Source organism: Rhagoletis pomonella, unplaced genomic scaffold (assembly GCF_013731165.1).
Source record: "Rhagoletis pomonella isolate Grant_MI unplaced genomic scaffold, Rhpom_1.0 Rhpom_scaffold_00007, whole genome shotgun sequence".
NCBI lineage: Eukaryota > Metazoa > Arthropoda > Insecta > Diptera > Tephritidae > Rhagoletis > Rhagoletis pomonella.
The window spans coordinates 11,245,319-11,270,390 of NW_023458561.1; the positions used below are offsets into that span (position 1 = coordinate 11,245,319).

General features: G+C 34.1%; 1 protein-coding gene across 1 annotated transcript in view; it reads right to left on the reverse strand.

The window, feature by feature from the left end:
- The window catches only part of LOC118742315 (inactivation-no-after-potential D protein), a gene marked incomplete at its 3' end in the record, with an annotated part of 121,807 nt that overhangs the window by 78,237 nt on the left and 18,498 nt on the right, over positions 1–25,072 (reverse strand). Inside the window, 2 exon segments of the mRNA XM_036474299.1 lie at positions 13,377–13,466; positions 13,524–13,594. Of these exon segments, the coding sequence (XP_036330192.1) occupies positions 13,377–13,466; positions 13,524–13,594 (161 nt within the window).

Sequence of the window (25,072 nt, forward strand, 5' to 3'; positions counted from 1 at the left end):
AATGTTATAACTTCGCGTGAAACTGGATTAACATAATAATATTCGTACAATAGTGACAAATGCAATGTAAATCGAATGCTTATTGAAATTTGCTGGTGATTTTAGTGTTGAAAGTGAGCAGAACGCACTGCGCATTTTTAAATGAAAGCGTTCATCACATTGGCAAAATTTCGCTACCGAAATTCAGCGTACATGCATAATTGGTTAGGTATGTATGTATTTATATGTATGTATGCAGATATTTAAATGCCGGTTTGCTATTCGCGCGACAAGCTTTTTTAAAAACGAAGTAAATTAGTACAAATTGTTAGTAATTTTCATTAGAGTTTGAATAACTCCTTACACTAAATGGCTTTTAGTAACTTTAACGAGACCTTAACTTATTTTATTTTATTCATTTTAGTGCAGTTTTGACAAAATTTTCTTGCTAAAAAATCTTTTGTTTCACTACTTTATTTTATTCCTTTGATTAAACATGTTAAATAAAAGCTTATTTTTAAAAAAATATTTTTTTTACATTACTTTTTTTATATTTAAAGTGTAAATTTGTATATGTGCCTATACTTCTGGGCAAAACAAAAACAAATGTGCTACAAGTGCTTACGGAGTGAGCAGCTCTGCTGTATACTGTGGCCTACTGCAATTCGATTTGCAACACTACTCGAGTAGTCGAAAAAAATCAACTATTGACATAGTCGAAGGCGGGCGACTATTCGAATATCATTAACCGACTAATAAGCATTCGAACGGTTAGGAATCGAATAATCGGTTAACCGAATAGTAGGATAATTTTACGAGCCCTATACTATAGTATGAATCCTTCGGCATAGCCGAAGACAGCACTGCCCTTATTTCTTTATGATCAGTTTAGTCTTTCAGATTTGTACCATTTTTGAATCGACTAACAATTTCGCATATGCATGTACATACTATGTAAAACTTGTTGAAAAATTAACGTAACTAGATCAGGAACCGTAACAAACACAACTTTTATTATAAAAATCGCTCTTTAACAATTATTTTTTATTTTTATTTAATTGCTCCTTAAATAACAGTTATTTCTGATTTTTACTTTATGAATCCGAAATAACAATTATTTTTGATTTTTATCGAAATAATCTGCAAATAACACTTATTTTTAATTTTTATATCATTTTGTGGGGAGATTACGATAACCGGGCCACAGATTTTGACCGGCCAAAATAATCGGCATCGGCTAATATCGGCCAAAAGAATCGGCATCGGCCGCTTTTGGCCGATTCTTTTTACTTTTTTCGCACCTTCATTCTATATTATTTAGTGTTTACTTTTTTAATTCCTTTAAATCTTAAAATATTAATGCATCTGAGTCCTCCTGTCATAAATATGTTCTCATGTTTCGTATTTATGATGAGAATGTAAATAGGAAAGACACAGTTTAGCACGTTTTCGTTATTTTTCTTTGTCTAAGAAACGTTTATTATTTTTTTATGAAAATATAGCTTACTATATAAACAAAACCCTGTAAATCAAACGGTAAGCCCTAGTCACTTAAAATTTGCACTTCGTATTTAAAAATTGAATGGGATACAAAGCTGCATACTCAGAATGTTTCTAGAAAATGTAATTAAAAGCTGTCCAATTTTTCTACTATTTTTACAAAGTTTGAAATTTGTACTTAAATGGTTTGTGTTAGATAATGAGCTACACTTTCATAAAAAAGTAATAAACATTAAATAAACGAAAGGGAAATAACCAAAGAATGCTCCCAGCAAACATTTGGAGTCATAAATGAGTCTTTAAGGAGTCCCATTTCGGAACCTTTGTGCTCATTATGAGCTCATTTAAGAGTCCGAAATGAGGGTGTTTCCCTTACTGCGAAGGTCGTCCTATATGAGCTTAAATTCATACATCAAATGAGCCTCAATATGAGTCATATTGGACTCTTATTGGCCTCATATACGGTTCATTTTGGACTCTTTTTGAAGCTCTTAAATGACTCTTATTGGCCTCATAAATGCCTACTTTCGGAGCTCCTTGTATGCTGTTCTGTGACTCTTATTGGCTTTATTCTTCAACTCTCTTAATGAACTTACTTTAGAGCCATGTTAGCAAGGAATTCATTTCAAATACTGTTGCATATTTATATACAAACCTCTGCGCATACATATATACATATGTTCATATATTGCAGCATTCGTGTAATAGCAGTTGCTGCAGCTAAATTTTGTTTATTTTTCCTTCCTAATTATTTTTCATATCTGTATAAACAAGTTTAGATATAAATTTCTAGTCGTTATTGTTTTTATACTGGCACAAAGTGCTGGCTCATAACTTGGATCATATATGACTCCTAAAAGATTCATATAAGAGTAAAAAAATGTTTGTTTTTGAAACTCATATTTTTTACTTACCTAGGACTCCTTTCCGACTCATATATTATGAGCGCTCAGAATATGTTTGCGGGGCTAAAGCGTCTCTTGCACTGGATTGTTAAATTATTTATGTTACAGCAATACTTTCATCATTATTTTAAAATCTACGGTTGCTGTTTATTAACAAATTGTATTGAAAACATATTTATAGTTAGCAGAAGCTGCATATTTTTACTACTATGAGAACACTAGGAAATGTAATTTCGAATGAACTATTTATTTTACTTCTTCTTCTTCTTTATAGGCGCTGTAACCGTCCATGCGATTTTGGCCGAGTCCAAAACGGCACGCCAGTCATTTCTCTTCTGTGCTAACTGACGTCAATTGGAAATGCCAAGTGAAGCCAAGTCCTTCTCCACCTGGTCTTTCCAACGCAGAGGAGGCCTTCCTCTTCCACTGTTACCAGCATCGCGGCTCGCGTTGAATATTTTCAGAGCTCGAGCGTTTCTGTCCATTCGAACGACATGGCCAAGCCAGCGGAGCCGCTGAATTTTAATTCGCTGCACTATGTCTATATCGTTGTAAAGCTCATACAGCTCATCATTAAATCGTCTGCGATATTCGCCATCACCAACGCGTAAAGGTCCGTAAATCTTTCGCAGAATCTTTCTCTCGAAAACTCCAAGAGCCGCCTCATCAGATGCTTTCATTGTCCATGCCTCCGCGCCATACACCAGCACAGGAATGATGAGTGAGTTATAGAGTGTGATCCTTGTACGACGAGAGAGGACTTTACGTCTAAATTGCCTACTCAGCCCAAAGTAGCACATGCTGGAAAGAGTGATTCTCCGTTGGATTTCAAGGCTCACATTATTACTGGTGTTAATGATAGTTCCCAAATAAACGAAGTCGTCTACTTTTTCAAACTTGTAACTGTCAACAGTGACGTGGGTGCCAAGACGCGTATGCTCTGACTGTTTGTGTGATGACAGGAGATACTTCGTTTGTCCTCGTTCACTATCAGACCCATTCGCTTTGCTTCTCATCCAATACCGAGAAGGCAGAACAGACGTAGCCCTTGTTTTTACCGATATCATCGATGTCGTCGGCATACGCCAGCAATTGTACACTCTTGTAAAGTATTGTGCCTGAGCGGTTCAGTTCTGCGGCTCTTATTATCTTCTCCAAAATCAGATTAAAGAAATCAAACGATCACATCAATCCCCTTGTCTGAAACCTCGTTTGGTATCAAACGGCTCGGAGAGGTCCTTCGCTATTCTGACGGAGCTGGTGGTATTGCTCAACGTCATTTTACACAGCCGTATTAGTTTCGCGGGGATACCAAATTCAGACAACGAGGCATAAAGGCAACTTCTCTTCGTGCTGTCGAAAGCGGCTTTGAAATCGACAAATAGATGGTGTGTGTCGATCCTATTCTCGCGGGTCTTTTCCAAGATTTGGCGTATTGTGAATACCTGATCTATGGTGGATTTTCCAGGCCTAAAGCCACACTGATAAGGCCCAATCAGTTCGTTGACGGTGGGCTTCAGTCTTTCGTACAATACACTCGATAAGACCTGGGATCGAATCGTAACATACGTTCACGGATCATCTCAAGCTCTTCGAACTCACGTTTTTCGACCTCTCTCTTCTTATTGCGCCAAATACGTCTCGCTTCCTTCTTCAGTTCCCTATAACGGTCCCACATGGCTCGCGTTGCGCCCGATCGCAGCGTGGCCCTATAGGCGGCGTCTTTTTTCTCTGCGGCTTCTTGACATTCCTCATCGTACCAGTTGTTCTTTCGGGCTCGCTGAAATCCAACTACTTCTTCGGCGGCGGTACTTAATGATCGGGAAATGTGGTTCCACTGCTCGCGTATGTCGGATTGTTGAAGAGTGCTCTCAGAGAGCAGGTGTGTGAGTCGAGTGGCGAATAAATTGGCTGTCTGATGTGATTGCAGCTTTTCGACGTTAAGCTTTCCTTGCATTATTGGGCGCACATTTTTGCTGCACAGAGGCGGGTGCGTATCTTGGCTACAACAAGATAGTGGCCCGAGTCGATGTTTGGCCCTCGGAGTGTACGTACGTCTAAAACGCTTGAAGCATGCCTTCCGTCTATCACAACATGGTCGATTTGGGGTCTCGTTTTTCGATCTGGAGACAGCCAAGCAGCTTGGTGGATGTTCTTATGCTGGAACCTAGTACTACATATTTCCATGTTTCGGGCCCCAGCGAAGTCGATCAGCCTCAGTCCGTTATCGGACGTTTCGTCGTGGAGGATTAATTTTCCGACAGTGGCGCCAAAGATCCATTCTTTGCCCACCTTGGCATTAAAATCACCAAGCACGATTTTTAAATTGTGTCGGGGGCAGCGCCCATACGTACGTTCCAAGCGCTTATAGAAGAGATCCTTGGACGCCTCATCGTTCTCTTCCGTCGGGGCATGGGCGCAGATGAGCGAGATGTTGAAGAATCTAGCTTTGATGCGGATTGTGGCTGGACGTTCGTCCACCGGGGTGAACGCCAGTATTCGGCGACGGAGTCTCTCTCCTACCACGAATCCAACACCGAATTTGCGCTCCTTTACGTGGCAACCTGTAGTAGACGTCGCAAGGCTCCACGCTTACTTTTCCTTGCCCCGTCCATCGCATTTCTTGGATGGCAGTGATGTCAGCCTTTGTCTTCCCCAGGACATCCACCAGCCGTGCAGGGGCACCTTCCCCATTAAGGGTCCGGATATTCCAGGTGCATACCCTTAAATCATAGTCCTTTATACGTTTGCCGTGGTCGTCATATGAAAAAGGGGGTCTCATACGAGGCTGTTTGTTCTTTTTCATTGGGCGGGGTTTTAACGTGGCGGGACCTAAACCCAGCGTACGCGAAGTTTTACGCCTTCTCACTTTAGCTCGCTCCCAAACGGGTGTTTGGTTGCTAGCCAGAAGATACGTGGATATAAATATCCGGACGTTGTGAGCTGCGGTTTGAACCGTACGCACAAGAATCACTTCTGGCCACTCCCAGGTGAATGGCAGTCAAAAGTTTTCCCCTTCTGCGCACGGAACCATCCTCCTTTTACATTGAATAAGAAAAAGACTATGGAACAAATTATTGCAATGATATGGATAAGCGATATACTATTTTTTAAAACATAGTGAATATATTCTTGGATGATTATTTTTTTTGTAATGTTATTTGTTTATGTTTATCTTCTGTTTTTATTAAAATTTATTAAATATTTATTGTTTTATATTCAGGTAGTTTTTTTAAGAAATCGGCATCGGCCAAAAACCGGGAATCGGTCGGACTCTACTCAGTGCCGGATTTAGGATCTATGGGCCCTAGGCTCTTTCCGTGATGAGGGCCCCCGTGGAAATACTAAGGCAAACAGCGTAAAGTCTACCGCAAAAAGAAATCATATATCCAGTTTATTTGTGAGCAAATTTGGCTTCTTTTTAACCGACTTTAAAAAACGAAGGAGGTTATCAATTCGTCGGAATATTTCTTTTTTTACAACGCTTTTATTAACTTGCAATGTTGTATGTCCAGACCACCATTTTATACTATAAATATAGCAAAGGTATTTATGGCAAACCTAGTCTAGATATCAACCTCGTCGTAGGTATGGCTGACTTCCAAAACGTATCAATACAGTGTTTGGAAACTGTTATACTGCGGTTTTCAAACTGTTTGTACATGCAGAGTTGCGACACATTGCAACCATATACATTAGGGCTGTTCGCGATCCGGTGCAAATGGCCTAGCATCATTGCATTGCGAAGTTGTATTGCAAATTATTTGCAATACCGAAAATCCATAACATAAAAATGCTATGCATTGCAACTCTGGTTGACATTTCTATCAGCTAATTAAATTCATAAAAAAAACCAAAGCTGATACACAAAAATTGTTTTGCAAAAGTTTTACCATGACAGTTTAATAAAGGTCGCTCACAATCCATGGCATATTTCTGCAATTGCATTTGTCAGCTCTTATGCACCGAATCGCGAATAGCCCTATTGCATATTTTAAATATTCAATATAGCAATGAACAAATTTTCTGAATTCTCCATTTCTAAAACACCAATGCTAACCAATAAGAAACGAAGCATCAACTTTGTTTCTGATGCGCTGATTGCTCGAGCGATGCGTTTCGGTAACTTTTCGGCTGCGTTTTGGAACAGTTTACATTGTCAATATTTTGTAGTTCGACGTTATGGAACCTTATACTTTGTACGTATGCAAAGCAATTGACGTTTAGGAAGGCAGCCTATCATATCAGATACAGGCAATTAGAAAAACTCTAGAGATAGATGTCGCCTCGGCAGTAGAAGTTAAAAATATGCACTACATACGCTACAGCGGGAATGGATGACACGCCATTTCTTTTAATGAAATTAATTGCTGCTATATGTATGTATGTACATATGTAGGCATATACTAAATGGGAGCAAACAACATTTTGCTTGCATAGTCTTCTGTTCTCTTTTCACTGCAAGTTGAGTTATTTTAGTATCTATTGCAAAATTTTATACAGACAAGACTAAAGAGTATAAAATAAATAAAAAAAAAAACTTTTTAATGTACCACGCTTTTATAAATACATATGCTTAAGTGCACATTTAAGATACCTACCCCAAAATGCGTATCAGAGGCATTATTTTTAACATTTATAAGGAAACTGCTCCGATAGATGCATTTAGCATACCTGCACATTGGCGATACCTGCCTTAAAAATTATTCGACTAGTATCAATTATCAAAGAAAGTATTACGTTTACCTGCACTGGCCCTACAATTACCTAATTTTACAACTTTTTATTTATTTTGTTCATCTCGCAGAACAACGAAAATGGCTATAAATTTATGTAGTTATATAGATAATTAGATACTATTCGGTAAAAATTTCGCTTGCAGTAATTTCTACGTGGTAAGTGCTTCTCTATTATTTGGTTTCATTGGAATTTGGATACCTTCCTCATTGAAGTAGTAAAGAAAATTTTTCGTGCAAAGAAGGATGTGCAGCTAAGCAAAATATACTGTATACTAAAATTAGAAAATAATATTTCTCAGTCCCATAGAACTTGTTTTGATAACTTTTGATTTTGAAATTTTTGAAAATGAAAAGCGTGGGGCGCATGTAATAGGCCTGATTTGAAATTGAAGAGTAATATATGTATGTATGTGGGTATATTAATAACGACCGCTTAAAATCGATCTCAAATTTGTACTCTCGCTGTAGAAATTTTAGGTCTATGTTATGTATGTAGTTTGAATATTGCCAATCCAATTAAATCTAATGCTTTGTATTGCATGCGCTCCACGTTTTTCGTTTTCAATCTCATAAATTGTTTATAATGACTTTTGCTAAAATTTCAAAATTAAAAGTTATCAAAGCAAATTCTATGGGACTGAGATATATTACTTTCTAATTTTAGTATATTTATAAAAGCGTGGTAATTAAAAAAGTTTTTTTTTAAATTTATTTTTAATTCTTCATTTACCCAGCGGCTTTTATTTACCGTCATTCACATTTGGTTTTGCTTTTCAAATATGGTTATTGGCATTTGATTTGTTGTTGTTTTGAGCTTTTGTATTTGCGATGTGGTTTTTTTACACATAACTGTTATTACAACATCTTTTTCAAAATGTTTCCTTAGTTTGGCTTTAAGTTTTTTATTTTTTACAACGCTTTTATCAACTTGCAATGTTGTATGTCCAGACCACCGTTGAGAAATCTGCATAAATATATTTAAAAATCTTTTCAACGGAATCGTAATAATAAGATTTTTGATGCTGTTTTTTTTACTTTTTTAAAAGATTGATTTACGAAAAACTTAAATAACTGGGCCAAAACTATTCTGATTTAGACTTATGGGATCTCGGTAGAAAGGTATTTTCCAATTCTTTTTATTTGTGTGCAAAAAAAAGTCATTCATGTCCTAATTTTTTATTTTTTTCAAATACCAACACATCTTAATTCAACTTTGAATGATGTTCGTTCATCCTACCTTTCTCTTTCATCCTTTGAATCAGCTTTTAGCAAAGAAATGAAAAGGGTGAGAAAATACCTTTCCAATGATACCTAAATCGGAAGAGTTTAGGTTCAGTTATTCAAGTTTTTCTTATACCAATCTTTGAAAAAAGTTAAAAAACAGCATCAAAAATCTCATTATTACGATTCCGTTAATTTTTTTATTTATATTTTTTAGTATTTGTATGTAATTTTTTTAAGTTTTAACCGTTTTGTCATTTAAGGGGATTTTTTCATAAAACATCTATAAGAAACTATTTTTATTCATAAAAAACTCCATTTTTGGAGGTATTTTCAAATCGGTCTAGCTCACTTAAATCTTAATATTTTTCGGAAATATTTTGGTGGACTTCTTAAAATATAATAGATTTTATAATTCCAATGGAAAAACAGTACCGTTTTTTTTTGTATGGGGAGTGATGCAGTCTAATGTACATACATACATATAGCAGCAATTAATTTCATTTAAAGGAATGGCATGTCGTCCATTTCCGCTGTAGCGTATGTAGTGCATATTTTTATCTTCTGGAGAGGCGACATCTATCTCTTGAGTTTTTCTAATTGTATGTCTTTGATATGATACCTACGACGACGTTGATATCTAGACTAAATAAATAACCATAAATACCTTTTCTATATTTATAGTATAAAATGGTGGTCTGGACATATGTATAACATTGCAAGTTGATAAAAACGTTGTAATTGTAATAATAAAATAAAAGAGGTTCTCTGTGTGTACCTTCCGGAATTCCAGAATGCGTTGTATTAGCAGTTTCTGAATAAACGCCGCCAATCTTAACATGTAACATTCGGTTTATAATGAAACTTTCAAAGAATTTTAGTAAAATTTTGGATAAGCCTAAGAGTTTGAATTTTCTTAGTATGTAGTGATCAACTTTGTCAAAGGCCTTTGAAAAGTCAGTATAAATAACATCAAGCTGCTGTTTACACATAAGTGCATCAGTAATATTTTTTGAGATCAATGTCAAGTTGGTGGAGGTAGACCTCCCTGGAATAAAACCATGTTGACAGTCTACAATTTTACTGCTTATGTGGCTCAGTAAATTATTTTGTATTATGTTATCGAACAATTTAGCGAATGTACTTTGTTTGGCAATCGCTCTATAGTTTTATAGTTTAGTAAAGATTGGAGAATTTGAACAAACTTTCCAGCGGTCGAGAAAAACTCCATTCTTAAGACAAAGGGTAAACAAAAATGCAACAGGCTCAGTGATGTAACAAGCACAGTGTTTGAAGAATTTTGGTGGAAGGTCGTCACGCTCATATTTTCAGAAAATATAGCGGTATATATACCGTTAAATTTATTCGAAGGGTACTCGTTAGCAAAAATATTAGTCATTTCAATATTGTGCAGCAGTTAGTGAAGGTCATTTGAGTATTTTATTAAAATGTCGCGAAATATTAAACAGTCCACCTTGGAAGAACGTAAATTAGTTATACATCACCATTTACGAGGAAAAACTGAGCGTGTAAAAGCAAATTTGGTTATTAAAAGCAAGTCGACAGTTCAGGATGTCAATACACGCTACACAAAAATGGATTGATTTCAAATAAAATGCGTGTAGCTAAACCAAGCAAATTATCTATCAGGGATGAGAACTTTATTTTAAGGGAAATAAAGCAAAATCCTTTTACTTTTGCATAGGGTTGCCAGATTTTTTATGCGCGAAATCAATACATTACACTTTTTCATGCTAAACAAATCAGTACTTTTCAGTACATTTTTATTCAAAGCAAAATTATGAATGTAGGTAACAGAAAATAATTTAAAACGCCTGAGTTCTTGTCTTTAACAATATTTTGGTATATAAATAAAATATAGTTCATAAAAAATAAAAGTGTTATTCATTTTATCATGAGTGTACACATCATTATACACAGGAGCCAATAAAGTATTTCATATTTGTGACTTTTTGAATAGCAATAATGAGATCATTTTCATTTTCAGTGTTTAAATAGTCAAAGAATTCTATACATTTCATTTTAAATTACTTTTAATATGAAGTTAAATTTAAATAATTTTAGTTAGAAGCCGGTTTCTCTCTTTGCGTCAGGAAAGAAACTTTATTCTTAAGATCCTCGCCTACTGTGAAAAAGTACAACTTTTCCTCATGGCTTAAATAGTTTTTCAACTACGCAAAAAACTGCGAAAGCCTAAGAATTCGTTAAAAAGAGTATCTAACTCTATGTCTTGTATGAAAAACTCTTTTACAAAGTCAGTAAATTGAGAAAAAGGAGTTGCAAGTTATAGGCAAAAGCCATTCGAATATTGAAATTTATTGTTATTAAACTGACAGTTATTTTCGAGATAACTAACAACACTCGACAAAAATTTAAGCCTTCTTTTTAAATAATTTAAGCTCCATCATATTATCGCAACTGGTACGTAACGACCCGGCGATATGCCCGTAAAACGATTTATCTTTTTAACCGACTTCCAAAAAAGGAGGAGGTTATCAGTTCGTCGGAATATTTTTATTTTTATGTATGTTACCACATAACTTTGGACCATGTCAACCGATTTCGATAATTATTTTTGCATCGGAAAGGTAGTGTCTCGCAGGTGATCCCATACTAATCTGGTTTAGATGCGATCATTGGATCATGATATATATATATATATATATATATTTTATACGAGAATTGAAGTCGGTTTTCTTTTTTGCTAAAAATTACTTGTTGTATTAATTTCTTGGGCATATCAAACATTATCTAAAACATGTCAACTATAATTAAATTATTTTCTTCTTATTTTTTACAGTACAGTTTAAGGAAGTTCCAACGTTATGTAAAAAGCTTAAGAAAATACTAAAGTATTTGTTTTAATAGAAAATTCAGTACAAATCAGTACAAATTTTGATAAATCAGGACATTAGTGTACTGATTAAAAAACTGAATAAAATCAGTACCAGAGTTGAAAAATCAGTACTGTACTGATAAAATCAAAACTAGCTGCAATGGTTAAAGAATCTTCTGGCACTGAGGTTAGCCCAGAAACTATAAGAAGGTTATTGCGAAAACATGACTTTCATGGTGGAGTATCGAGAAAAAAGCCCCTTATTAGCAAAAAAACCAACATGATCGACTCGAATTTGCTCGAAAACATATGGATATTGATTTCTCATTCTGGCGTACGGTAAATATTGTCAATATCAACAATTTTATGATTTTTTAATTTATTCGGATGTGATGGAAGAGGTAAAGTGTGGTGTAAGCCAAATCATGAGCTTGAAGCGAAAAACCTAAGAAAAACGGTGAAGCACGGTGGTGTGTCAGTGACGGTTTGGGGTTGTATGGCAACCTCAGGAGTTGGGAATTCACATTTTATAGATGGGATAATGAACACACCTGTTTATTTGGCGATTGGTCTTGAAGACAACTTTAAGTTCTACCAGGACAACGACCCAAAACATTCACCTCATGATGTTAGAAGTTGGTTGTTATATAACTGCCCAAAAGTTATCAAAACGGTTCACAAAGTCCGGCCCTTAATGTAAGGATGCAGGACAGGATGTGTACATCGAAATTTTAGAATGCATTGCAAGAACAGTGGAGCAAGATTTATCCCAATGTGTGCGAAAATCTTGTTAAATCAATGCCGAGAAGACTACAAGCTGTCGAAAACCAAATAGGGGGTGCAACAAAATTAGGGATGCAAACGATGCATCGCTGTTTTCAAAACATCGATGTTTTGCTGGATCGTCGATATATCGACTAGAAGAGTGAAAAACATCGACATCGTTCATCCATTCCGTTCGTACTCTGCAGAACGACTAGTGCCCAGCGAGAGCTTGTTCTCGGAAGCTGGTTCAACCATCACTCTGGATATAAATAGGATATACATGGGGACGAGATTAGCAAAGCTTCTTTTCTGAACTCTATTTCAATATTTTTATTTTCAAATAAATACGATTTATTTAAAGTACAACATAATTATAGCTAGCGTTTTGCACATTTTATTCTACAAGAAATACTCTTTTATATGGTAAAAAGCGCAAAAACCGGTCAGCAAAAAACTCGTTAAAAATTAAAGGGGCATTTTAGCCACTTAAAACTTGTACCTGTATTACATAACAGATGTACCCCGCCTTTTCTAAAGATTTAGATTAAAAAGTTCAAAACTAAGATGAAAATGTGCTGAATTTTTTATAAATTCTGTATAAAGTTTGACTTATGTGGTTTTAATTAAAGTATGAACCATATTCTTATAAACAAATAAATATTTTTATTTGACAAACACCATGCATCCACTTTTGATCGACAGTGTACATTCAAATGTGAATTTTTGAAGTGAAAAAATGTATTTTCTTTTTTAAACAATTTTATTAGAACCGTTGGGATAGGTAAATTTTGATTTTTAGGTACATCATTGTTACATAGTAGCGAATATGTGAATCTAGTTCTTTCGAGTTTAAAAAAGCATTTCTGGCTACATTTTATTTCGTGTAGTAGTTGAGAAATTAAAACATCGGGCAAACATCGATGTAGATAAAAATAAAAAATAATTGTTAATTTCGGATTTAAAAAATTAAAAGCCAAAAATAATTGTTATTTATTTAAATTTTGCATAAAAATTACAAAAAAAAGATTTATTTTCAAATTTGATTCTCGGTGGAAAAAGAAATCGATTGGTATGTATCACTTAGTTGTAGAACATTTCCTTAATAGTAAAATTTTCAATGACAGTTTTCATCAATAAATGTAATGTTCGGTCCCTGAACTAGATGCAATTTGGGGTAATTTTTATATAAATTTATCAGGATGTACCCTGCAATGGGGATATTTACAGAAAGTCTAAACATATAAAAATGTTATTTCACAACCTAAAAAAAAAAAAGAAATGCGCTCATAAAATCATTAAATATATTCCTAGTGAAAATAAAGGAAAAATTACCAGCCTGAAGCCTTCATAAACCCAGTTTTAAAATAATTATGCATTACTTGTAAATTTTTTAAAGCAGCCTTAAGTTACCTTTAATTTTCCACACAGATGTGCTGGACTGTCTGGAACTATACCTTTTATAAAAATTCCTGATGTTTTCGAATTCGGGGAGTCTTTTACCTAGTGAAACTAAATTGTTTAAAATTTATGATTGTAAGTTTTTCATTAATATATCACCTCTCCTCTAACTATGCAAATTCCAAATGACTTTTTCCCAGTTTTGTCCAACGTCACTGTGTGAATGAGGTCTAAAATAGAAAAGAAGAAGATTTATTCAGTTATTGAAATTATAAGGTTAAAGTTTATAGATCAACAAAAAGTAGGAATAGTTGTAGTTATTTCTGCGTTATACACTGTAGTAAAAATAATTGAACATATCTATGCATATTAGGTCAAATGATTCATTTTTTGTTTCCATTCGATAGGGAATACTCCAAAATAACAAAAACTTCACTTTTAGAGAAGAAAAAAAGCGAAATTTTTGCAATTATTTATCAAAGAAAAACGAAAAGTAGGGAAAACAATTTGGAAAGGATACTAAAACATCGCGTTTCTTGCTGAAGTTCTTTTCGAAATTAAAAAGCCATCTGTGTCGACCAGCAGCCGGATTATAACTTTTTGGCTATCTCCAAAAATTGCAGTTCTGTCCTCCCTTTCGCTAAAAATTGCTTAGCCTAAATTTCAGTTTTTATCCGGCCACAAGCGGCGCTGTGCAAAAACAAAAAAAAATTTGCTTGCATTTTAATGGAGGTAAATAATAGAGTCCGACCGATTAATCTGCCGATGCCGAGGTTAGTATCGGCCAAAAGAATCGGCATCGGCCGTTTTTGACCGATTCTTGAATGAGGTAATGTTATTTAGTTATTTGATTATGTTTTTATTTTGTTATTATAAAAGTTTATAACAGCATTTGTTCTTGAAATAAATTTATATACAGGATTTAATCGGCAAAAATCTTGAATATAAATTTATTTCAAGAACAAATGCTTTTATAAACTTTTATAATAACAAAAGGAAACCATAATCAATTAACCAAATAACATTCCCTCATTCAAGAATCGGCCAAACGCGGCTCTTGCCGGTTCTTTTGGACGATACTAGCCTCGACATCGGCCGATTAATCGGTCGGACTCTAGTAAATAGTCCATTTTAATGGTGATAAATAGTGAAAATGGAAGTATGTGATAGAAAAAAAATTAAAAATAGCAGCCTCAATTTGGATTACATTTCATCTCCTGTAGCAACGTTGCAAAGCCACTCGCGCCGATTCAAAAAGACAATTGGTGAACAGCCTACCTTGAGAGACTCTATAGATTGCAATTTCGAATTTTGTTGCTCAAATTAAATAGAGATTTATGCATTCTTTAAACAAATTAGTTTAAAAAACGTTCGTATTCTTTTCAGGAAGTTACCAGGGGTTTTTGGTAAATGTATAACAAGGCGGAATTAGCATTCTGAATTATACATAATATCGGTGTAGAATTGGGAAATACAGAAACCTCAAGTAAAAATGAAGTGTTTTATGAAGACTAACTGCCTTAGAAATCTTTCCCCGAGGCATATCTGCGAGACATGTAGTAAATGATTTTTTTAATATAGGATTTTCGATAATGACTTAATTAATCGCTATAAGAAGTCATCTATGTACATATGAACATACTTATTTTATTATGTAGGGGCAGATATGGTAAGAAAATAAGTTATCTCAAAACCAGGGTTCGGAAATTCTCATTTATGATTATTCGTTTTCATTCATTTATGAGATTTATCGCGATCGATAATATTCCAAATCAATTTTTACATTTTTTTATCGCGAGTGAAAAATGCAGACAAATTTATCATCAGATTCGGAATGCGATAGACCAAAAAATTTCCGCTGCTTTTCATTCGCGATCGAAAAAAGCAAAGAAATTTCCTCTCACTCGAATATAGAAGCCCGAGCATTGTGGATTTCGGCCTCTCATAAATGAGAAAAACGATGCAAATAAATTATTATACGTAAATTATTATACTTGCTTACGTTTTTCTTGCAACATTTTTTCTTCTTCTTCCATTCTTGCTCACGTTTTGGCATTTCCCTCTCGCAATTGCACCAGTGTGACGTCACACAAAAGTTATTCTCAAAAATCCTCTCTGATGGGCGCAATCTTGTATTCTGTCATTCTTGCATACAGCATACATACATATATGTATGTACATATGTATATGTAAGTAATGCAAGCTAATGATTTTCGGTTGGAAGGAATGTAGTATTTAATATACACAAATATATGAATTATGGTGGTAATATATATGTGGTAATATATATGTATGTACATATAAATTACATGCATACAGTACATATATTCCAAGCGTACTCTTTTCAGTATAATGGTGTATCTGCATGTTATTTTATTATAATGACTAGCTGTACGATAAATTATTAACGAAACAAAGATTACGTTTCATGTTTGCACACAATATTTGTTATTTTTCCATTCTCTGCATAGATATCAAGGATATCTGGTTTGCCGACACAGGAACACGCAACATCTGAGAAGCAATCCGCATCTAAATCTAAACCATACTTTTGCAAAGTTCGACCTGGAGCATTATTGATAGTGATTCCGAATGTCAATCGAATTGGGAATTCAAATCTTTTAAATTCAATCATCATCATTAAATGGAATCATGGGAATTCTTCACCTTTGAAAGGCCACGTTAAAATCTTTTCTTACATTACGTTCTTCATCAATTTCTTAACTGCGAGTCGCATTCCGTTGCAGAGTTTTCGCTGATTAATATTCCGCAACATGATAACTGTCAAACCTATTTTCAATTTCAGTATGTGAGTTCTCCCTGGGAGATCAATCGAGTTCAAAAATTTCGTTGGATGGTCTTTTTCCACAACGGTGTTTATCGACGTATATGCTATTTCCTCACGTTGAATGCTGGATTGAATAACATTAGTGGTATTCACCACAGTGAACAAGTGGTCTGGCAGTCTAGTAAAAGAGCTGATCAGCTCAAGCAACGACTGTTGTCAATACCACTACTATTTAGTTGATAGACCTCCTTATTCTTCGCAGCAAGAATAGCCCGTTCACTGAGCCAATCGTGATTCCTAAAATTGATTTTCTTAATAAAGAAACATTCTTTCGATCAGTTCTCCTTTCGATAATTTACAAAAATTATCAGGCCATAAAATTCGTCTTAATCTCTCATTGACTGGCAGCTTTGCGTTCCCAATGTCCAGTTATTGTCGCCCGAATACTTCAGCTGCAGTGTATGTATGTTCGTCTTGTCACAATGTTGACTATTTCACGCAAGCATTTATCTCTCGTGTTAATCGAGAAACTACAGACAATGTTTTCGTAAAATCTCCTGCGAGCAATATCCCGAATGGTTGAACGTTTCCACGCAAATCCCGCAACAATGGATCAAAAGCCTCAAACGATTTTTTATGTGCCATGGTGCACTCATCCCAACCAATGAATTTAATTTTTTGGTAAACTTTTTTCATACAGGATGCTCTGGAAATATTGCACGTGGGAGTTTCGATGATTTATATGTTCAATGGCAGCTAAAGAGCTGAATTGGCAATGTTTCCACCTGGTAATAATGTCGCAGCAATTCCAGACGAAGCGATAGCTAAGGTAATGCAATTTTTTGATCGAACCGTTGCCAGAATCCATCTGATAAGGAATATTTTGCTAGTTCCTCCTGGCGCATCCAAGAAAATGGTCCCCCAACTCCGTCATTTATCATTTGCATATTCTTCGTCTACTTTGGCTTTGTAACCGCCTAAGCCATTTTGGCCGAGCTCCACAAAGAACGCCAGTCATTTCTCTCTGTGCCAACTTGGTCTCTCCATTGCCATGGGTGCTTCCTATTCGTCTGCTACCACCATCGGCTTGCGAGTTGAATTCTTTTACACCTGAAACTTCGGTTGCTATTGAACGACATATCTAAGCCAGCGGAGCCGCTCTATATTCATTCGCTGCACTATGTACATTTAGTTGTAAAGCTCATACAACTCATCGTTCCATCGTCTACGGTAACCCCCGTCGCCCATGCGTAGAAGCCTATATATCTTCCGTAAGATCTTGCTCTCGAATACTCCAAGAGCCGCCTCATAAATTGTTGTCATTGTCTAAGCTTCTGCGGCATATAACAGCTCGGGCATGATGAGTGACTTATAGAGTGCGGGTTTTGTACGTCGAGAAAGGACTTTACTCCCCAATTGTCTACTCAGTCCAAAGCAGCATCTCTTGGCAAGAGTAATTCTGCGTGGGTTTTCCATGTTGATATTTTTATCGGTGACAGTGCTGGTTCCCTAGTAAATGAAATTCTCCACTTTCCCGAAATTATAACTGTCAACATTGTCCCATATTTCTGAAAGCTTGTAAAACCAATTTTGAATTGCACGACCCACTCCGTTGCTTATGCCAGGATTTTAACTCTCACTCCAGCACGTTTGATATATCAGATCCGCTTTTCAGCAATAAGAAAGCGATACTCTCCTCTCTCGATAAGTGAATTATGGACATAAATACATAAAATCAGCTGATGAATTTAGTTCTGTAGCAGAACAGTTTTAGATCTCGACACTTAACAAACTCCTGCCTATCGTGACTCGGCACAAAAATTTAAAATATTGGTTCCGTACGTCATGCGGACTGCGCCCCTCATGCGGATGGGCGGGAATGGAGGGTAAAAACCGTTGGGATTATTATTATTATTAACATTGACGTGGGTTCCAAGGCGCGAACGCGGTGACTGGAGATACTTCGTCTTTTCCTCGTTTACCACCAGGCGCATTCGCTTTGCTTCCTTATCCAGCTTGGAAAAGGCAGAAGAGACTTCGCTATTTTTGTTACCGTTGATGTCGATGTCATCGGCACACGCCAGAAACTACACGCCCTTGTAAAAAAAATGTTCCTACATGGTTCAGTTCTGCAGCTCTTATTATCTGAACATTTGCATCATGCGGTCGTAAATGCTCTTCTGCTTTTGCTTTAATTTGGGAATCCTTGATTGGGAATAGTTCACAATAGTAATGATAATCATAATCATAATAAAATTATCTCATGTTATTCCAAATTTCTTTACTCGCAATATACGTAGTAGGCCTTGGCGACCCCAAACTAAATTGCTTACGATTAAAAGTTGACTGATTTATAATGCTAGGGAATGGTGTCAACAATTTTATGTTTTCATTAAGTATTTCTTAAACAGCTTTCATGCGATAGTTTTTTGTTTTCGGTACTCTTTTATCATTTTGTTATTTGTTTCAGTAGTTTTTAGCCGACTTCAAAAAAAGGAGAAGGTTATCAATTCGTCGGATTTTTTTTATGCATGTTACCGCATAACTTTGGACCACGTCAACCGATTTCAAGGTGATCCCATACTAATTTGGTGTAGATCCGATCATTGGATCATGAAAAAATTAACGGTACTATTACACTTTTATATGAGAATTGGAGTCGGTATGTTGTTTGCTTAAAAATTACTTGTATATGAATTTTTTACATTAAGTAATTTGTGTACCAGCTCTTCGTCTGATAATATGATCACCTCGTTTGATAAGATGTTGTAAATTCTATATTTATTTACAATGTTCGGATTTTGGATAAGTGGAAAGATTTAAAAAAATTCCCTAGTAAAGCTTTCCCAAATACTTTTCGTTTGGAACCAGTTATGTAATATTTCATTTAATTTCAATATTTTCAGTCTTTACTTTTAGATAGATGATAATCCTATAAAAAATATTTCCAAATCAAGATTTTTCAAATACCTTTCGTTTGGCACCCATATTGTTCCTCAAACATATTTTCGATTGTAAGTCTTCTTAAAACTCTTTAGTTTGATACCCACATTGCAATATTTCACTTATTTAATCAATCCAAAACGGTCCACCCTAATGCTTAATAATATATGTACATATATACGCATACATGTACACTAAAGTGGTCCAAAAATGTATGTAAAAAAATAAGGTCGGATTTTTAATGCCGCCACTCCCTAGGATTGTTATATGTGACCTGGTCTACGGAAAGGGGGCTTAGGTGTCAAAAAATCAATTTTCACTTTTTGATTGATTCGGATGGAAGATGAGATGCTTTTTCACGTGGTGAAAAGCAGAAAATCCTAACTTGCTTAGAAGTGTACTAAAAATGTAGAGAAAGAAGAGTAAAAACGAGTAAACGAAACGAGTTGCTTACTTTTAACAACTTTTTCACAGAAAACTAGTTTTCGCACGTAAGCTCCCTTTTCGTAGACCAGGTCACATATACCGAAAAAAAATATACCCATAATTTTTATTTTGAAATAAAAAATAATTTAGGTAGTGCTCAAAGCGCTCAAAGTTTTCCATGTATTTTATATGGAGAAAAAACATCTTTTCGTAGAAATAGTGTAGAATTCTTGAAAATCAATATTTTTCGATCGGAAAACTTTACTTATCTTCAGGAGATTCCCAGTAATAATACTCAATTGTTTCTTTAACAATTTTTTCATGGTAACTATATTTTATAGGTCCTCCAAAGCCCTTAGAAAATGCAATGGGGGGACCAATAAAAAATCTTTCATCATAAAAAATGGATAAATAAACAATTGGATATTAGTCTCCTGAAGAGAACCATAGTTTTCCGGTCGAAAAATATTGATTTCAAGAGTTTTATACCATTTCTACGAAAAATTGTTTTTTCTCCATATAAAATACATGGAAAACTTTGACGCTTTGAGCACTCCCTAAATATTTTTTGATTTCAAAATAAAAAAATAGGCTTATATTTTTTCGATATGGATCAATCCTAGGGTGTGCCGGCATTAAAACTCCGACTTAATTTTTTTGGACCACTCTAATGTACACATGTATTTATTAGAAACTGTCATAAATTTTTCCCGCCAAATTAAATATTTTTTAACTTCCCCTCCAAACAGTTTTACTGCTTTGAGGTTGAACCCAATTCTATTGAAAAGAGCGCGGGTACTTATTTTCCCGTATTCAACCAGGAACGGCCGTCAGCCACCACACATCGTCCGTACCCGCTCTACATTTGTACATATCCATAAAAAAATAATAATAAATCAAACATATTTGACAAGGGACTAATTTTTCGTTGGTTTATTTATTTTATCGCTTTATATTGAAAATACATTGGTGCAACATACTAAGCTTTCGAGTTAAAATTTTCAAAAAGGTGGCAGTCATCTATCTTAAACTTCCTTAATTTAATACCTATATTTTAATAAGCCATTTATTTTATCAATTATGTAAATTTATTTAAATTTTCAACCAGGTGGCAACCCTCCTCAAATATATTTTCGGCCGTAAACCTTAATACTGAAATATTCAATTATTTATTTTTGTAATATAAATGATCCTGCTATGATACCAAACAATACAAAAAAAAAATTATTCAAATCAGTTCAGCGGTTCTCGAGTTTCGATGACCGTGACAAAGGAACACAACATTTTTATATATATAAATATAGATTTCTAAGTCAAGATTTTTAAATGGCTTTAGTTTGGTACCGATATTGTAACATTTCATTTATTTTACCAATTATTGAGATAAATTTTCAAACAGGTGGCAACCCTCTTCAAAGAAACTTTCTACTATAGGACTTTTAAAAACTCTTTAGTTCGCTTCCCACATTGCAATATTTCATTTGTTTAATCAATATAACTGAGTTAAAATTTTCAAATAGGTGTCAATCCTGCACAAAAGTATTTCCTAAAGTTTTCTTTCCTCAAGCTCTTTAATTTGATACCTATTTCAATTATATTGAGTTAAATTTTCAAACAGGTGGCAACCCTCCCCAGGCATATTTTCGGCTGTAAGCCTTCTTAAAAATCTAAAGTTTGATACCCAAATTACCGTATTTCATTTATTTTATCAAAATAACTGAGTTTAAATTTTCAAAGATGTGGCAACTTTACTCAAAAATATTTCCAGCAGCTATCTTTCTTAAACTTCTTGAATTTAATATCTATATTGTAATATATCATTTAGTTTATCAATTAAATTGCGCTTAATTTTTTAACAGGTGGCAACCCTCTTTTAAAATATTTTCGACTGTAAGCCTTCTTAAAATTCTTTAGTTTGATATCCACATAGCAATATTTAATTTACTTTATCAATTTAACTGAGTTAAAATTAAAAAATTGGTGGCAACCCTTCTCCCAAAATATTTCCAACAGACATCTTTCTTAAACCTCTTTAATTTGATACCCATAATGTAATATTTCATTTATTTTATCGATGTACTTTAGTTAAATTTTCAAACAGGTGGCAACACTCTTCAAACATATTTTCGGCTATACGCCTTCTTAAAACTCTTTAGTTTTACACCCACATGGCAATAATTCATTTATTTTATCAATTTGTCTGAGTTAAAATTTTCAAATAGGTGGCAACCCTCGTCAAAGATATTTCCAGCAGTTATCTTTCTTAAAGCTCTTTAATTTGATACCCATATTGTAATAATTTATTTATTTTATCATTATAATTGGGTTTAAAAATTTTCAAATAGGTGGCAACCCTCCAATTTTTTGCGATATCATTGGTTCTGGTATTATACCGAACAACACAAAACAAAAATTATTCAAATCGGTTCAGCCGTTCTCGAGTTTTGACGACCGTGACATACGAACACAACATTTTTATTAATATAGATAGAAGATAGATTGCGTTTATTTATTATATCTAATAAATGGAACTTAGTGTATTAAATGTATGAAATGTAGATCTTCGTTTTATTGAGTTTTCTTCTAAGTAATACATACTACATCCATACATATTCTTATTCTATTTACGTGTGTATACCCTGCTAAAAATTGTACGACTAATCTCTAAAGAGAGTATTCCGAGATTACTCTCAAAAGTACAATTGGGCATTAATTAATTAATGGAGGTCAATTAGTCTCGACTCATCCCTTATGGGTATAATTGGAGATCAATTAGTCCCCAACTTATCTCTAACGGGTACTATTAACGATTTAATAATATGTACGCACTTAGTCAAGAAATATTTCATGTGCGGCGTTGGCACACAGAGAGAGCATTCGCCTAACCAAACTGAGCAACCTGGTTCGAAGCTCAGCTGGCGCAAATTTTTATTTTTATCTTTTAAAAGTGACTAGTCGCTTTTTATACCCTTTCGGGTATAAAGGTGAACAATTAGTCTCTTCATAGGACATGCTCGAACAAAACCGAACAGTTCATTCCATATAAAGAGATCAAAAGTGGTATTAGTCGCATGCTCCTTTGCGATTGCTGCCGGAGTCATCCCGGATTAGTCCCATTTTTTGCAGGGTATTTTTGGTTTCTTATTAATATCCTTATAATGGTGAATCAAAACATTTGAAAGAAATAAAAAATTTATATGTATTGTTTTTTCTGCTTTTCTTTACTCTCAGTCTTCACCAGACGCCCACTTACGGTTGTCAGACGTACTGATTTTGTCAGTACAGTACTGATTTTTCAACTCTTGTACTGATTTTATCCATTTCTTCAATCAGTACACTAATGTCCTGATTTTTCAAAAATGTTACTGAATTTTCAATTCAATCAAAATACTTTAGGATTTTCTTAAGATTTTTACATGACGTTGGAACATCCTTAAACCGTACTGTAAAAAGTAAGAAGAAAATCATTTAATTATAGTTGACATGTTTCAGATAATGTTTGATATGCCCAAGAAATTAATACAACAACAAGTAATTTTTAGCAAAAAAAACCGACTTAAAAATATATATATATATCTATATATTTCTTGATTCAATGATCGGATCTACACCAAATGAGTATGGGACCACCTCTGAGACACTACCTTTCCGTTGCCAAAAGAATTCTCGAAATCGGTTGACGTGGTCCAAAGTTATGCGGTAACATACATAAAAAAAAAATAAAATAATTCCGACGAACTGATAACCTCCTCCTTTTTTGGAAGTCGGTTAAAAAGATCAATCGTTTTACGGGCATATCGCCGGGTCGTTACGTACCAGTTGCGATTATATGATGGAGCCTAAATTATTTAAAAAGAAGGCTGACGTTTTTTTGTCGTGTGTTGTTAGTTATCTCGAAAATAACTTTCAGTTTAATAACAACAAATTTGAATATTCGAATGGCTTTTCCCTATAACTTACATTATTTTTTCACAATTTACCCACATTGTAAAAGAGTTTTGCATACAAGACATAGAGTCAGATACTCTTTTTGGCGAATTCTTAGTCTTTCAAAGTTTTTGCGTAGTTGAAAAAATTAATTTAAGACAAAAGGATTTATAGATAAAGTCCCAAAATAGTGGTACTTTTCCACAGTTTTAAAAAATATGTAATTTTGTTTTTCTTTTTTCAATACCAGACTCAAACTAAGCAAATCAGAGGATCATAAGTATAAAGTTTGCTTCCTGGCGCAAAGAGAGAAACTGGCTTCTAACTAAAATTATTTAAAGTGAACTTCATATTAAAAGTAATTTATAATGAAATGTATAGAATTCTTTCACTATTTAAACACTGAAAATGGAAACTATCTCATTATTGCTGTTCAAAAATGTCATAAATATAAAATAATTTATTTGTTTCTGTGTACAATGATGTGTACACTCATGTTAAAGTAAATAACACCTCTATTTTGTATGAACTATATTTAATTTATATACCAAAATATTGTTAAAAACAAGTACTCTGGCGTTTTAAAGTATTATCAGTTACTTACATTCACAATTTTGCTTTGAATAAAAATATACTGAAAAGTACTGATTTTTTAGCATGAAAAAGTCTAACGTACTGATTTCGCGCATAAAAAGTCTTGCAACCCTACACCCACTTTTCTCATTAGTTAATCTTATCCCCACTAAGTTCCATTTATTAGATATAATAAATAAACGCAATCATTATAATAAAATAACATGCGTACTGAAAAGTGTACGCTTGGAATATATGTACTTTATGTGTGTAATTTATATGTACATACATATATATTACTACCGTCATTCATATATTTGTATATATTACTACATTCCTTCCAACCGAAAAGCATTTGCTTGCATTATTTAAGTACCAGGTTGACCGAGCTTTGCCCGGAGTGCACAAACTTTTTAAAGTTTTCAATATTTGGATAGCTTTAAAAAATATTTTGGAATAAAAAATAAAATTTGGATTTCGATATTTATTAAGTGAATTTCTTACTCCAAAATTTAGGAGACAGCCCTATTCCGAAGAACGCTGGAATGAATGGTATATATCTTGAGCGTATACGTACTGTGTATACTTAAAAAAAAATGCTGATTGAAATTAACAAAATAAAAATTTGGAGAAAGAAGAGTGGCAACCCTGATGGAAAATATTTTCTGATCAAAGTTTTCAAAAATACCTTTCATTTGATATCCATATTGCGATGTTTTAGATAATTTGTGTAGAATCGAAAATAAGTGGCAACCTTACATTATTATCCTAAGCGATAACATTTTGTATATAGGGAAATCATTGTTTGAGAACCTTCTCTTGGTACCTTGAATGGTAATATTTTACCTTTTTTCTAAACAAAAAATTAAATAAATATGCGATTCAAAATAGGCGGCAACCATATAAAAAAATTTTTGAATAATGGACATTTAAAATGCCTTCCATTGGGTACCCATATTATGGTGTTTTAATTAATTTGTAACTAATTTCGAACAGGTGGCAGGAGATAATGCCTATTCAGATAATCTTAACATCCAAAACATTATCTGTG